The sequence below is a fragment of the Hydra viridissima genome, unplaced genomic scaffold (genome assembly GCF_058129835.1).
Source record: "Hydra viridissima isolate aposymbiotic clone 2 unplaced genomic scaffold, HvirCarnegie_v1 scaffold_2, whole genome shotgun sequence".
In the NCBI taxonomy this organism is placed as follows: Eukaryota; Metazoa; Cnidaria; class Hydrozoa; order Anthoathecata; family Hydridae; genus Hydra; species Hydra viridissima.
In genome coordinates, this window is record NW_028324301.1 from 1,775,591 (window position 1) to 1,792,912 (window position 17,322).

Consider the following 17,322-nt stretch of genomic DNA (forward strand, 5'->3'; position numbering starts at 1 on the left):
TACACCTTTATCAAGTTATCTAAGGCAATTTATACAAATACATAAACAAGAATGACATAATCTGTTAACTTCTTTATTACAACCACAAAAAAAAAATGTCAGAACAAAACAGAGAACAAAATACCATAAAAATAAAAGACGTTTTTTCGGATTAAACGTGCAGGAGCATGAAATCGAAAGTCATATAAATGCATGCGTCAAATGACGGTAATATTTTTGATGTATTAGCTAAGAAAGTTAAAATTATTTCAAAACAATCAAGTGAAAGAAGTAAAAAGTAATGGTTACAGGATTATAAGCTCAAAAATTTCATTTCATTGGTAAAGTCATATTTTTTACAATATATTTAGAGGAATAGAACTTTTTTTTAAAAAAAAACTTTTTCTTTTTTAGAAAAATCAAATTAAGGTTTAAATCAAGTTGGCATTCAAATCGAGATAAGGTTTAGCGTGGCAAATTTCAAATGGGAAAATAAGAGATTAGTCTTTGCAATATTGACTTTCACACTCGAAAAATAAAAAAAAGAGTGTTAAAAACAAAATACTAGAATGAATGTTTTTAAGTAAAAGTTTTAAAGAAAATTAACAAGGTTTGTTAAATTAATAAACTTTTGAATAATTTTTATCTAAATAAACCATTATCTAAATGTTAAGTTAAAATTATTTGAATTTCTTTTTTGTTTTGTAAAAAATTGTTTACAAAAACAAAGTCTAAGATAATTTCGACTTAATCTAATAATTTTGTTTAATAAGCTTTTTTTTGCATAAATGGAAAATTATTTCCTTTCTATGATGTTTTTTTCGGATGTTAATACTGATATTAAGGCATCGGTCATTTCGTTTTTCCTTTAATAACTAATAATAACAAAAAAAAGTACAAACTTTTATATCCAACCATTTAAAATAAATCGAATAAGTTCTTTATTGAGACCTACAACGTTGTTAGGGCCTGTTTATATGGAAAGCGGGCTGGCTCGCTTGCTGAGCCAGCCCGTTTTCCATATAGACAGGCCCTAAGACTCCAGAAAAGTCTATGAAATAGTTGCGGTACCTCGCAAACCGTATATGATTTTGTTTCAACCCTTCAAGACTTTGTTAATGCCTTTACTTTTATTTCATTACTTTCGACGCTAAACTTCATTTAAATAACCTTTTTTTAATTCAACACGACGAAGAAGTATTCTTTTTGATTTGGAATATATTTATTCTAACTGATCTGCCTCTGAATACAGTTGTCGGGCTTCACATCAAGAGGTTAAATTTTTTTCCTTTGAATTAAAGGATTTTTTGACTTCCACAACTCTTCAACTTTCTCTAATTTTTAATACCAGGGCCTTTGGAGTCAATTTTCAAGTGAAGCGGTACAACTACAATTTCTGATGGGTGATGTTACGAGAGACAAAAAAAAAAAAGAAGAAAAAAAAAAAGACAAGCAAGGAATAAAATCATGTGTGGTACTTAATATTGCATGTCTGACGGGCAATTTTCAGCCACAATATACAAATCAAAAAACAAAAGGCGATTTAAAAAAAGAAGTTTAAGATAGTAATTGATAATGATATAACGAAATGACGTTGAAAAAAAGGATTTTTAATTGCAAAAAACAAAACACACAACCAAAGTTTCTTATCGTTCGCTGGCGTATACGGTAAAACACGTGATATTGCATTTTGAGCGTGCACAAAATTTAAACATTTCTAAATTTCTAGTATAGTATTCTCTTTTTGGACTGTCGGAGGAGTCTTGCGGATTAGAGAAAACAAAAAAACAAAAAAAAAACAAAAAAAAAAAAAGAATGGGACTTAAAAAGAACTAAAATATCGGAGCTACACGTTTTTTTGAAACTGGATCTCATCAGAAAAACCTAAAGAAAAAAGTTTCAAAAGTTTTGTGTTTGTTTCTTCATCAGAAATGATATGGTTACATCATAACTAATAGTTGAAATGCATATTTTACTATGATATATCTCTTTAACAACAAAATAAAAATGTTATAAATATAGCTCATTTACTCAGCAATTTATCATATCAATAAATGAAACACAAAACCTAACTAAGCTTTGTGTTTTATTTATTGATTTGATAATAAACTATGGATTCTGAAATGCTCTTTAATCAACCTTTTTGTAAACAAATTCTTTTTAATTTAAAAGAATGTAATAAAATTATAAATATAAAAATAACAACGATGCATCGACAATATGGTTTTTTAACTTATCTTTATTACTTTTTAATAAGTGATTTGAATCAGGTACCAAACAGTTTTACTCTATCTATAATTAAAAGTAAATTAGGAAATGGTTTTACCTTTACAGATGAGACGATTCTAACACGGCGTCTTGAGACTAACTCCTTTAGCAGTTTTCAAACGTTAAATAATCTTCCCTTTTTGTTAGCACGGTGTCTTGCAAGAGATGTACGGAATGGGATTTGTTGAAACCGGTTATAAGCATAATTTAACTTAATAAAAAATTAACTTCAAAGAAGGGGGGAAAATATTGTTTTAAAAGAAAACAAACAAAAAAATTAGAATTTTAATTTAAGGTCTTTTACTATAACGGTCCAGCATTTGTTTCACTTTTTCAGAAAAGTCTAACCTAAGTATTTTATTAAATATATAGTTTATAAGTAGGAAATGAGGATAATTATGTAAAGTATCAAGACAATATGGACTGTTATGGATTGTGCTTATAAAGAGAAGCTAAATCAAATAGTTTAAATAGTCAAAATGCTGACATGATTCAGATAGTTTTATAAAATGGTATGGAGGTACTTGAGCATCTTCTGCTGCTTTTTAAATTTAAAAGCCATTAATGGATGCAGTTTCACAACCCTGGAATTATCTAATTGGTTTATAACCGTTAATGCAGGTGAAATAAAGTATCAAGTATTCAACAATACAGTAGGAATAGGTAGGGTAACTTTCTTTCTTTATAGCTATAGCAATTTTTGACTAAAGTTTTTATCATGCCAATTAATTAGTAGGAAGCATGCTATATTTTAGAATTATTTTTTTTTGCTGGAATCAGTTTTGAAATTCAGAATTTTGTAATGTATTTATTTTTACTATACTAATGTAAAGAAGTAGTCATATTGAAGACCTGGTAACTTCTTTTTTTTTTATTGAAATGTAGATAACAATTTTTACCTTGTTTAATGAAATGCATTAAATTTTTTTAAATATTATATTTATGTAGGAAATTCAAACAATTTTTGTTTGACTGGAAATTTAGTTGACGCAAATTTATCAATAACAATAAATAAGCCAATTTTTCTTCATTCTGCAAATTTTTCTTTTGGCTCTGAGTATAAAATCACTGATGCCATCTACAGCTATGATAATCAAAGTTGGTTCCCAATAACAAATGATCTAACTATAAATGAAGGATTAGTTATCAATGTTTTTGCACCATATTTTATTTTTAAGTTAAAGAAAGATACTGTTTCCTCTGCTATGATCTGCTCTAATTTGTCTCTAATGGTTTGTGATGAACGTTATCCCCAATTGTTGTCACTATTTAAAGATTCTTATGATAATGTTATTTCCAATGTGACTATTATTGCATCTTTTCAACCCGGAGCAATCCTATTTTGTTCAATTCATGAAAAACCAATAATATTTCAAGTTTTAGAGGTTAGCACATATTTCACAGAAAATGGATATAAAGAAAATCAGACACTTCAGTTTGATGTTTACAACCTTCAAAAGCATTTTTGCAGATCATGTATAGAAGATTTTTGTTTATTTTTAATTCAATGTTTAGCTGTTTATCCCAGAAACATTACTACTAGTATCGATTCTGTATTTGTTAATGTTAGTATTTCAAACAACAATAAAGTAGCTGGTGCAGAAAATATTACAGCAGTTCTTGGTACAAATGATAGCTATTCAGTTTTAGTTTCCTGGATGTATCCTATGTTTTGTCCTGAAAATTACACTCAAGTGAAAGTTTATGTAACAACAGAAAGTAAGTTTTTTATTTATATTTTTACAAAGGCTTTATCCTTAAATGTTCTTTTTTAACAAAAAATAAAAAACATTCTAATTAAAAATAAGTAAATAATTTTTTTTAAAAACTTTTTTAAACTAAATTTCAAAGAGAATACTTATATATGATAGTACTAGCAATTCTGCTAGGACTTGAGTTTAAGCCTTTTATTGAGACCTTATAAATTTTGCTTTAAGTGTTTTTTTGTTTTAAAAATTAAACATTTGGTAATGTTTTAGTTAATTGATTTATAAAGAAAAATGTTGTCATCATTTAATGAATGTCTTGGTTTAGCAGTAAATAATCCTAGACTTGAAAAGTTCTTCAGACTCTACTTATGTAAATGTAGTAGTTTTAAATTCTTTAAAAAGTAATCCTAACCATTCTGGCCTTAATTTGCTAGCTTTAATATGATTCTCTCTCTTTTTTTTTTTTGAAATAATATTTGTTTTTATTTAACTATGGTTATTACTCATTTGTTTTTCTGATTTTTTGACAAAATGTTTGAGGTGTTTGGAAAGGGTCAAAGTAATATAATTTATGATTTCCATAGTTATACATTAATTGCTATCTTTTATTCCAGCCTATAAGTGTTTGGGTTTGATGGATATTTCATTAGTTTGATTAAATGTATATATTCCTCCTTTAAACAGTTCTTTTCATAAATTTTTAACAAGAAGAAAATAGATGTGTTTGTTTCTTCTGGTTTTTTTCTTTTTAACTCAACTAGCACTTCAGAATACAAAAGATCAATATTTCTTTTGAAAGTCAATTAATTGGCAAATGGAGTAGTTGGAGAGTAATTCAAATAATGAAATCTTTTTAATCTCATCTTTAAAAAACTCAATATTGTTCCAATCTTAAGAAATCTCGACTTGATCCAATCAAAGCTATATTAAGCTCTATCTTAACTTCCAGAAAACATTCAGCCATGCTTTTTTTCATTCATTCAGACTACTTTTTTGAGCCAAAATTTCTAACAGGTCCAATCCTTTACTTGAAAAAGATTGAAACTTAAAACTCTAAAACATGGGACTGTAGTTTTATCTTAATGTTGAAATGTAATTGATTAGTGATTAGGTGTTATTACAAGCCCTTAGTATATTAATATGGGCTGTTGGAAAGGAATTTCAACTCAATCAAAGTTGTGTATGGAATTGAAGAAAACAAAAGAAGAAAGCTCAACTAATGTTGAAATAAAGACAGCTGATTGGAGAAAGCCATGAGAGACAGCTAGTAAAATTTAATTAAAAGTATTGTTGCTATGACATGTTTGCAAGCAGAAAGAAGAATAGTGCAAACTATTCACAAGCTCTTTTACAAAATATAATTTCTGTAAAAAAATGTAAAAAAAAAAAAAAAAAGAAAAACCTGTGAGATAGAGAAATAGGGTCAGGACAAAAGTGTGTTATATGTTTACATTTAAAATGTTTTTTTTATAATTATTGTATCTTAATTACAACGAATAATCAATTTTCCCAATTTTTCTTTTATTTCTTTAATGTCAGTTATAAATAACTTTATGTGACTTGACTGATATGTCCTTTTCTTTATTAAAATGTATTTACAGAAAAATTTATGTTGTGAATTTTTATTTTCATTTAAATAATTAAAATGAAAATAAACATTTAAATTCACTTTGCCCCACCTTAACATCCAGATCGGAAATTGATATTGTTATAAAAACAGTTGAAAGGATGTATATTTAAAATTATTTCTATTTTTTTTTTATAACCTTCCTTTAAACAGTAGAAATGAATATACCACGGTTAACTTTGAATTTTCAAATAATTAAAATACTTAAAAAGAAGTGCATTTAATTCTTTTATACAAACCTTTACATTTCAGTGGTTAAACCATACAAATGTTAAAGTTTTAAACTATGTTTGTTTGTGTGAAATGATAAAAATAATAATAATAATTTTATTTTTAACTAAAATTCAAATTCTTTTTTTTTTTTTTAGATCATTCATTAACAAAAATGGTACCTGCAATTAAAACAACTTTACTTATAGATCATTTATCTCCAATCACTGAATATTCTATTCAAGTACAATTGTTTACAAAATTATCTGAAAGCGAGAACAGTTCAGTTTTGAAAATTACCACAATGCCAGCCGCTCCATCACCACCCTTTAATCTGATTGACAAACAAATAGATTCAGTCTTACAACTTTCTTGGAATGCTCCTCTTATTCAATATGGGCCACTCTCTTACAATGTAACTTTAGTTGGTTACAAACCTTTTAATAGTTCATTTTATTCAAAGTTACAATATAAAACTGAATCAACATTTTTACTAAATATTTCTGTTTCACCTTCAAGTATTTACAATATTAGTGTGGTTGCATACAATTATGGACGAGCTAGTGATCCTCTTTTTGGAACAGTAGCATCTTCGGCTTTAGAAAGTTTTTGTGGACCTATTCCAATAAAACCAGTGTTAAGTGAAGTAACTCCCAACTCAGTTACTATTAAAATTAACCCAGTAGTTAATAGCAATTGTTCTGTGTCATATTACCAGATTATAGTAAGTGAAACTGATGAATACTCTACCTTCTTAAATCTATTAAATTTTAGTTCATATAATGTTTCGAAGACAATTGGTCAGAAACAGTATATTAGTAAGCAAATTTACCCATTTCAAGAACAGCTTCAAGTTACAGTTGGTGATGATTCCAAAAATCCCTATTGGAGTGCTCCTTTAAAAGCCAACTCTACATATCTTGTCTTTGTTCGTTTTGTAAGTATATGGTTAGATTCAACACTCTTCAGTCATTTATCAAATCCCCTCTCATTTTCAACTGAGCCAGAACTTAATTTGACATTAGAAATTAAGAATATTGCACCTGGATCCTTATTATTATATATTAAAGAACAACCAAATGGATTTTTCTATGAAGTAATTGTTTCACTGGATAAGCTGCATTCAAGTGCAATTATAAATGTTACTTATCAGACCTCTATTTTAATGAATTTGAGATATTACTTAGCTAAAAAGGGTATAGTGAGACTGAACGAATCTCTGATTCTTATAGGAAGTGGAGACACTGAAAATGATGTTTTTGACCACCAGTTAAGCGACAATCAAACTTATTACATTTATCTTAGGTATTTAGTTTTTCAAAACTCAATTGCAAGGTATAGCAGTCTTCTAGGTGTTGTTAAAGAAAATCTTGATAATGGAACAAAATTGATTATGAACTTAAATAGCATATCTACTGATGGATTTATTTTTAAATTATCTGCTTTAAATTTCAATTTTGGTATTATACGTATTATTGGTGTGAAACTCAAGTATAATAACTCTTTCACAAATTCATTATATTATTTATTACCGGTTACATATGATAAAGCTAGAAAAAATGACACTCAATTACCCTTTGTGGCAGCACAATTTTCTTCAAATGAATTGCAAAAGGAAGTTAAATTTCTTTTTGGTTTTTCACGTCAATCATTCCGAAAACGTAGAAGCAATGATTTTTTTAATGAACCACTTGAAAGAAATACATTCTATAGCATATTTGCTACGCATGAGTTACCTTCTGGAACTATTCAAGTTGTTCTGCCTGCATTAAATTCCTATAAATATGATGAAGAAGCTCCTAATCTTTTAGATAGTGATTCTTTTTCAACCACTACTGTTTTACCTCCTACCCCTTTAGATAACAATTCTTCTCTTTCAACTGGTGCCAAAGCTGCCATCATTACTGTGTCTGTTGTTGGTGTAATTTTAATTTTTGTAATTTGGTTAATTTATAAAATTTATAAGTATAGAAAAGCGTCCAGAAATCATTCAGAAAGTTTTTCTGAAAACACTGCCAAGAAAGTCTCTACATTAGGTAGAACTAATATTTCATTCGAACCAGAGTGTAACAACCCTTCAAATGAAAATTTTGAACTCCGTTATCAAGTTAATCAAAACTTTCAACCTGTCCTAAGAGGGGAGTTTAAAAAATATGTAAGTTTATTAAAATCAAATCAAATGTTAAGCAAACAGTTTGGACTGCTTGATGATACAAGCCTTTCTAATTGCTCTTATGCTAAAAGTGTACTAAATTCTCATAAAAATAGGTATGAAAAGTGCCTTCCTACTGATAGAAGTAGATTTGTTTTAAAAGAAGATAAAGTTGAAGGAATTTCTGACTATATTAATGCAAGCATTGTGAATAGCTATAAAAAGAGTAATGCTTATATTGTCACACAGGCTCCACTTCCTGCTACCATCAAAGATTTCTGGAGTATGTTGTGGCAGAGTAAATCTGCAACTATAGTAATGTTGTGCAAGAGGATTGAGAATGGTGTAGCTAATGCTCAGCTCTACTGGCCTAACTTAAATCAAGAAGAAAAGTATGGTAAAGTTCAAGTAAGAAACAGTTGTCATGAAAAACTTGATGGTAAATCATTAGTACTGTTTTTTATAATATTTTCTAAATTGTATAAGAATTTACAAAGTTACTTCTATGTTATGTAGATTAACCTTACATTCTTTTTTTTTTATTATTTTCTGTTTTAATTCTTGTTTTGTTTGGTGTTTTTTCCTTTTTTTGTTTGTTTGTTCTTAATTGGTTTAATAGTATAATAATAAATAGTATACAATGTAATAAATGCATAAAAAGGTATTTGTGTGCACATTATTAGTTACATAAAATTCAAATCATCATTTTTTACAGAATTTTATGTATTAATTAGCAGAATTTTTATTTGCACAATAGCATTCTAATAGATGTGATTACCTTTTTTTTTTTCACTCTTAGCTTTCTAATTTTAAAGTTTTCTTAAAATAAAATTTTTGTAGCAGGTAGTTGTTAACACTACTTACTTTAATTCCCTTTGCTTTTGTTATTGACTCTTAATTTTTTTTCTTTTTTACAATTTTTGGATTATACACAGCTTATAATGAAACTGCACAATCAAAAAACTTAAAGGAATCTCACTAGAGGTAATCTCAAATGTCAAGTTTCAATCCCAAAAACAGCTTGATGGTGTCAAGCTTTTTTCAATGCAAAAGGGCTATATAAACTATGAACTGCTAATATAATTAAAGACTTTTATGAATATAGAAAACCTAACAAAAACTTTTATTAGAAGGAAAAAAAAATTTCTTTAACCCTTTCATGCGCTGGGTTGTTGTACAACAACAAATCAAACTAAGCTTCTCCAATGCAAATAGTGCATTCTAACCGATTGAAAACAATATTATTTTATAAAGGAGAGTTGAAAAAGGCTGTAGAAAAAGTCTACTTTAACATTTCATAGTACCGCTGTCATTTTGAAGATGATGTTTTATGGGTTATGTTAGTTATGGAAAAATAATTGGTGCATGAAAGAGTTAATGTAATATTTGGATCACTATGATATCACTGTGACAAAATTATAGAGAAAAAGTAAGAAATTAGGTGGGCTGTTTTTTTGACTGCTCTTTATGTACCTAAAGGTAACTTTAAGTCAAAAAGACTTTTTTTATAAGCTTCATGTAAGTTGTAAAAAAAATAATTGAAAATAAAAAAATCCAAAACACAATATCAATTTTTTTTTTTTTTTTTTGAAAATTAAAAAACATTTATACTCTCTTTTCTTTTTATTTTTGTGTTTTTGATGTGTTAACATGTGTTGTATGTATGTGTTAACAAATAACTAAAAATTGACATTATGTTGATTCAAACATCTCTCACCACTCTTTTTAAATATCAGAGTTTTTCTTATGCATTTTCTATTTAGGATATTCGATCTTTACATTTGAAGTTCAGAAGAAACCAGAAACAGCCCGCCAAGTAAAACTTTTTCATTTCACTGAGTGGCCAGATATGGGAGTTCCAAAAACTGTTGAACATTTATTGACTTTCAGACAAATCGTTCATAAATGGGCTGATAAAGGCAGCGAACCAATAATAGTACACTGCAGGTATTTTTTTCTGTTTATACTTTGGAAGAGTTATCTTTTATTTTTTTTTGTCTGGTTAAATCAAAGAAACTTTTTTTTTATGACAAGTTTAGTTATTTAAATTCTTAATTAAGTTTTCAGTATTTATCATAAAAACTTTCCTGTTTACTGTGTATATTAATTTTTATTAGATGGTTTTAGTAGATTGTAAATACAACTGCATGGTAGGCAGCTGAGTTTCTTTATGAGATAAAATATTTTGGAAACTTGGCATCATGATAAAATTATTTAATTTCTGTATATTTGAAGTCATAATATGTAACAGTAAGTATACCAGTATAGTATATAATATAGGTAAAAAATGTAGGAGATGATTTAAAAGACAAACATTTAAAGGCTCAAACTTATATTTGACCATAAAGATGGAGTTTCACAATGACATGCAGCTAAAAAGTTCAACTGCCCTCACCAACACATTACTAAAACATTAAAAAAAAAATTAAAAAAAATTAAACCAAGAAAAAAAAGGCATTTCCAAAACACTCTAACCAGAGAAAAGCAGTCGCTAGAACTAATTACAGTCGATTGTGTCAGAAATTCAAAAGTTGTAAACCAATCATTGATGATGAGTCTTATTTCACGTTAAACCATTCCAGTATCAATGGAAATGATATATTTTATACCAGCAATGTAAAATCTACTCCATTTACAGTTAAATACCAAGTGTAACAAGTTTGAAAGAAATTACTTCTATGGATTGCTTTTTCTGAAAATGGCATTTCTCAGCCCTATTTTGTGCCTTGTGAACTGGTTGTAAATCAAGAAATCTGCTTAAATAAATGCATTAAGAAGAGATTTATTCCATTCTTTGATAAGTATCATTCAGATGGTGCATATGTATTTAGGCCCAATTTGGCATCATCTTACTATGCAAAAACAGTAATCACGTACCTGAACAAGAAAAAAGTGCATTTTGTTGAGAAAGCAGATAACCCTGTAAACTTAGCAGAATGTTGTCCTATTGAAAATTTTTGGAGTATTTTGAAAGGCCTTGTCTACAAGAATAATTAGCATGCAAAAAAATCTTAAAAAATTACGCTCTAGGATCAAATATTGCTTTTAAAAAGTTGATATTGAGCTCATACAGAGTAAGATAAAGTCAGAAGCAATGGTTTAATTGAAAATAACTGATTATATAGATAAAAACTAGAATAAAAATACTTTCTAAAACATTTTTCCTTTTTTTTTATACCTTAAAGAGATATGTGTCTTTAAATCCAGTCTTGTTTTTCAGTTTCACCCATTATTAACATTTAAAGATATAAGCTTATATGTATCATAAATTTTTTGATAAAAAATTCTGTTAATAATTTTTAAAGTCATTTTGAATAAAAAGTCAAAAACAATTCACTCAAATATTGAGAACTTGAATATTACAAAGAGTGATATAAAGTATAAAAAATTATATTTTGTATTTAATATTCTTATTAAACAATATATCCATTAAATATATTTATGTATTAAGTAATTCTAGAAGGAACCCCTGAGTTGTGTGTGCTCGCAGCACTCAACTAATAGTTCATGCAGCATTTACATATCTGGTATCTTGCTACAAAAATAGAAAATATAAAATTTATCAAAATTGTAGGTAGATACGATTGCTACTTACCATGCAGTTATGTTATCAAACTTCTAGCACACTGCATTGGGTAACTAAGAATTAAAAGGTACAAAAATTATACATAAAAAAATTACTTTTGATTGTGTTTTCACTTAAAAAGTATATCAAAAATATTCTGAACTTTAATATTTAAATAATTTCTTTAATTGTCTAATATTTTTTTTAAACCATCTCATTTCTTTCAATTTTTTAAAAATTTATTTCATAGTCTAGTTTTTCTTCTATAAATAACTGTTTAATTATTTTCTATCGTATTTATGTAAAACTTTATAAAATGTACATTGGTCACCGTTAAGAGCTCTGATTGCTGCCATCTTGAAAACCCATTTTGGCTCCAATTTATTTTGAAAAAAATAATAGAGCACACTATCCAGTTATATTTTAAGATCGGTACATTGAAATAAACATTGGCACTCAAAATATTCCTAGTGTACAAAGTGTACAAAAGCGTACAAAGTGTACAAAACATTCCTAGTTGTACATTATGAATGTTTTGAGAAGGGACATAAGAAGGAGTAACTTTTTATCACTTTTGCAATCCATTATTTTTCAATTTATCCTAAAATAGAGTGATGAAATTAATTTGATAATATGGCTATTGGAAAACAAACATGTAGGAGATATAAACCTTCAATGTATTTTAAAGCATTAAATGAAAATATTAAATACATTTAATGTATTTAATGTTTTTATTTAATGCTTTCTCAAGTTTGAGTTGCAATTAGAGCAGTTTCTTAAAAATTGTTTATGAATTTCAAAAAGGGATGAAAATAAATTTTGAAATATTTTTAGAAATTTAAGTAGGGGACATTTAATATCTAACCGTTGAATTTTTTTCTTAGATAAGGTAGGTTAAAGCATCCATGGAAAAAAGAGGGAAGAGCTGTATACAGCCTTGCTACTTATTCTATTTGAAAATTTTAAAATTATAATTAGTTTATAATATAGTATAATTATAATATACATGTTCTTACATTATATGTATTATCTAGTATGTTCTTAATATGATTATATTGTTGTATGTATGAAAGGCCTTTTAAAATGTTAGCAGCAAAGCTTTAGTGAAACAACATAAACAAATGAAATTGATTACGTTGATTTGCTGAAGCTTTGTACCATTACACAGAGTGCTTGATAAGTAATGCACAAGTTCATTTGTCTGTTACTAATTAGCTAATGACAATATTTCCATAGAAGACATAGAATTTTCATTATCAAATGCTGTTATGGAAGTGGGGGTGAAAGTGAATTAGCAACACTACGAAAGTTTAAATACTAGTTAAAATATAGTATTATTCTAATACAGATGTCTTTTCAAATATGGTTTTTATATTTTTTTAAATTTTTTTGTAGTGCTGGTGTTGGCCGCAGTGGCACTTTTATTACTATTGATGCAGCATTAGAAAACATAGAGACCTGTCCAACTGTTGATATATTCAATTTTATCAACTACCTTCGATCATGTAGACCGCAATCTGTTGAAACTGTAGAGCAATATGAATTTATTCATGATGTGGTATTACACTACTTGAATAAAAAAGAACCTGCTGGGTCTTCTGTAAATGATTTAGTAGTTACCAAAGAGAATATTTACGAAGTGTACCAGACTTTAAAAAAAGCTGATCCACTTACTGGTGAGGATGGATTTACTAAACACTTTCTGCTACTCGATCGTCAGTTTGATTTACCAATTACAGTTGCAAGAGAGGAAGTACACACGGCCAAAAACCGTTATTCAGATAAATTACCATTAGATAAATATCGTGTTCAATTATTAGTAGCTGGATTGACACTCGATGAAACATACATTAACGCCACTTATGTCAATAACTTCCTCATATCTGCTCAGTCCCCGTTAGAATGCACGTGCAAAGACTTTTGGTTGATGGTCTTCAGCAACAAAGTTAAAACTATCCTTATGTTAAACGAGTTTAAAGAAAATGGCAGTACTTATAAAAAATATTATCCGAGCAAAACAGAAGTTTTTAATTTCGGGGTTGTGGAAGTAGAGTTAAAAAGTAAGGTTCTTATACGCCAAAACTTAATACGAAGATGCTTCGCTGTGAAGTGTACTATCGATGACGAAACCATTACAGTTGATCATTATAAAGTAAAAAAATTGAAACCATCTTGTGATGATTGTGATTTAATTAGTGTTATAGCTGCTCTGAAGTCAATAGATTATCGTGAGCATGACACAACTGTTATTCATTGTGACGACGGCTTTGGAAGAACGGGTAGTGTTATTGCAGCAATTATGGCTATATATGAAATTGAGAGTTGCGGTCAATGCAATATGGATGAATTGTTAAATAAAATAATCAAAAGAAGTCCGTTTTACTTCGGAAAGAAAAGTGAGTATAAGTTTATATATATGATGTTAAACGAGTTTTATTCGAAGGAAAAAAAGGAGATTTTAATATAAAAAGTTTCTCTTAGATAATCTCACTATTTCATTCTCTAGTTAAAATGATGAGTATCATATAAATGATCATTCTCTAGTTAAAATGATGAGTATCATATAAATGATCATTTACTAACCGATTTTAAATGCTAATGAATTAAAACCTGTTAAAGTAAAACAAATGAAAAGTTTTCACCTGAAGGTTTTTGTTTTTAAACTATTTATTTTGAACCGAGCAAACATCAATGGGTAAAAGTGAAAACCTTGGTGTTTTTTCTTCGTGGTGCTTCTTGAGTTTTACTAATTTTTTACGGTTATGTAATTTTTTACGGTTATGTATACGGACTATAATTCTTTTCGGTTATGTACCGGACTGTATTTTCTAAATTTCATATTTATATTAAAAAATTTGTAAACGCATTTGGATTTTCTCTAGTTATTTTAAAATGCATTTTATAATCAATGGAGTAAAATATATTTTTATATATAACTTATTTTGAGCTAATTTTATATAACTTAACGTTAATATTTTTCTTGTCCAAAAAATTTTATCGCAAAAGAAAATTTTGTTTTTATATGAGAATGGCTTATTATGGTCAATTGAGATATGCTATAATACCACTTTTGATCCACGTATTTTACACTTTGTTCCAGTATTTTATCGGAATATTTGGGCGAAGACCAAATATTCCGATAAAATACTTGAAACATAGTTATGATATTATGTACTTTACCACAAGATTAAGAACACTCATTAGTTGACATTCAGAGCCAGTCACCAAAACGAAATTGCTCGTTTTTTCAAAATGCTCGCATCGCTTTCGTTTTGATCAGTAGGAACAGAGGTAACAAATATTAAGATATAAAAAGAAAAAAACAAAACAAAAAAAAGAATCTGAAAACAAAGAAACAAATTATTTAATTCTGATAAGATAGAGAGCATAATTGAACTATTAAAAGGATTCTGTAAGACAACAGCAAGACTTTATGAAGACGTTCCGGAATAATGTTCCTCCAAAGAAATAAATCTAATGAGTATGATTGCGTATCATTTTTAATAATTAAAAATATTGGCAAAGGAGTTTCTTTGTTTTTCTAGCTCAGGAATTAGTTCGGGAGAGCCTTTGATTATCACTTTTATGTACTTGAAAGTATCTTAAAAATATTAAGAAATACACTCGACGAAGCTGACGGTGTTAAGATAAACTTCAATAATTTAGCAACAAGAAGGCAGTTAACATTCTGGTTTAGAGATAATGACGTAATAATGATGGTGGAAATGACAGAATATAGAACTTACGTCTTGCTTCTCTTTTTTAATGGTTCTTTTTTTTCTGGTTTTTAATGGTTTATCTTGGCGTATTCGACAATATATGCCCCAACCCTTGCATTCTTGTCCGTATGTCCCCAATGACTGTAACACTTCTTCGCAACTTCTAACTCTTCTAACTTTTAGCTCTTCTCTCTTAGGCTTTCTTGTATTCTCCTATTTAATCTCTATTTAATCTCTTAACCTTTCTCGTATTCCCCTATTTAATCTTTACGTAATCTCTTCCTTCTAATTTTTGTCTTTATTTTGACTTTTTTAAATGCTTTTTTGTTTTAGGTGTCTCCTTATTTTCAGTTTTTAGTGAATAAAATATTACTGGTTGATTTTTGGTGGTTAAATAGTTACGAATGCCATCTTGTTTATTCTTTTTATTGGAATTAGTCTCCTCATAATATGAATGTCGGGCATCCGTTATAAATGAAGTATCCAGAAGTAGAACTTTTAATTCAACTTCAAAACTACACAATCAACAGAAAAGGTGTGTGATTATTATATTTAGTGTATAAACAAGATTTATTTCCAATGTATTTTGAATATATTTTGATATAATTGCCCAACTCTTTGTTTTTTTTTTTTTGCGTTTAACCCTCAAGAAAATGATAACATAAACTTTGAGAAAAAAGTTTTTGTGCAGACTTCTATAAATGTAAATAAACTTATCTTTCTAAGTTAGAGAAAGTTAGAGAAAGTTAGAAAAAGTCTTTAAAAATGTTTTTTTACACTTAGAAAAGTAGATTTAACAGTCTCAAAGTTGTACACTTTTTTTTCTTCTGATTTCAATTAGATAGCATTTCTCCTCATATCATCTACATCTTTAGTGTTGCAATTTTCTTTTCTTTTGAAATTCTAAATTAAAAAAAATTGCAAGAGTTGAAAAAAGACATTTAAAATTACTTCAAACGCGCATGAAAGTTTTTACAGCTGCGTTAAATAGTAACTAATAAATTGATTTTTCAATTGTTTTCATTTAAAGAATTTTTCATTTGAATCCATGAGGTTAAAAGCTAAAGCTGCATGGTAACTACACTGTACAATCTAAACAGATCATGTAGATCTGCTTTTTGAGGCATTTGCTTTAGCTGGCATTTTATTGGTTTAAATTTATATGATATTTGTTGCAGCCCTGATAATGTCTCCCCATATTATCGCAACATTTTTCGAACCTTACCTCGAGTTGAAATCGAAGTTGAACATTTTCAATAAAATCAGTCCCTATGTTTTACATAATAGAAATAAAAACAAAAAAATGTTAATATAAATAATGCACGTTATTTTTTCCATATGTAAAATTCAATTTATCTAGTATTGCAATGATAATAATATTAGAAAGGATTTTTTGTAAAATAGCAAATTAATTCGTTTTTTTTTTTTAATTTTAATTTTCGTTTAACTGAAAATTTGGTTTGATACTTGCTTGATGAAAACGAAATTTGGTTTATCTTTGTTTGAAAGAAATGAGATTTAAGAACCAAAGAAAATGTTTTTTGGTTAAGGATATTGCTATAAAATACTTTTTATTTTTTTTTGTTACCTTCCCCCCTCCCCCCCCCCACCTTTCTTTTAATCTCTAGAAACATAAATAAGTATTTTTAATCTTATGTTTAGTATTTATTCGGCTTCTTTTTTTAAGAACTAATAGAAATATATCCTTTTTACAATTGACGCCGGATATTTAATCTAGCGCCTATTTCATTAAGTTGATTATTTGGCGATGATTATCACTTGCATACAGAGTTGTTATCTGTCCAATATGTCCAAGACAAATTTTCTGCCGACATAAAATATGTCCGAAATATTTTTCTGCCTACCAACTTTGACATAATTTTATGTCTAAAACATTTTCTGCCGACATAAAATATATCCGAAATATTTTTCTGCCTACCAACTTTGACGTAATTTTATGTCTAAAACATTTTCTGCCGACATAAAATATATCCGAAATATTTTTCTGCCTACCAACTTTGACATAATTTTATGTCTAAAACATTTTCTGCCGACATAAAATATATCCGAAATATTTTTCTGCCTACCAACTT

At 27.9% G+C, this 17,322-nt stretch overlaps 1 protein-coding gene across 2 annotated transcripts; it reads left to right on the forward strand.

Moving 5' to 3' along the window:
* Nucleotides 1–319: 319 nt before the first annotated feature.
* LOC145195025 (uncharacterized) lies at nucleotides 320–14,520 on the forward strand. 2 transcript variants are annotated; one of them, XM_090078800.1, is made up of 5 exons: nucleotides 385–2,910; nucleotides 3,196–3,966; nucleotides 5,952–8,384; nucleotides 9,709–9,892; nucleotides 12,906–14,520. In XM_090078800.1, the coding sequence occupies exons 1-5, from the start codon at nucleotides 2,757–2,759 to the stop codon at nucleotides 13,975–13,977; spliced, it is 4,614 nt and encodes a 1,537-aa protein (XP_089934926.1). In that variant the 5' UTR covers nucleotides 385–2,756; the 3' UTR covers nucleotides 13,978–14,520. The 2 variants fall into 2 exon arrangements, 1 of the variants encoding a protein (XP_089934926.1); XR_016449823.1 differs by lacking the exons at nucleotides 9,709–9,892; nucleotides 12,906–14,520 and adding an exon at nucleotides 8,698–9,361 and having other exon boundaries at nucleotides 320–2,910; nucleotides 5,952–8,649.
* The last annotated feature ends 2,802 nt before the right edge of the window (nucleotides 14,521–17,322 follow it).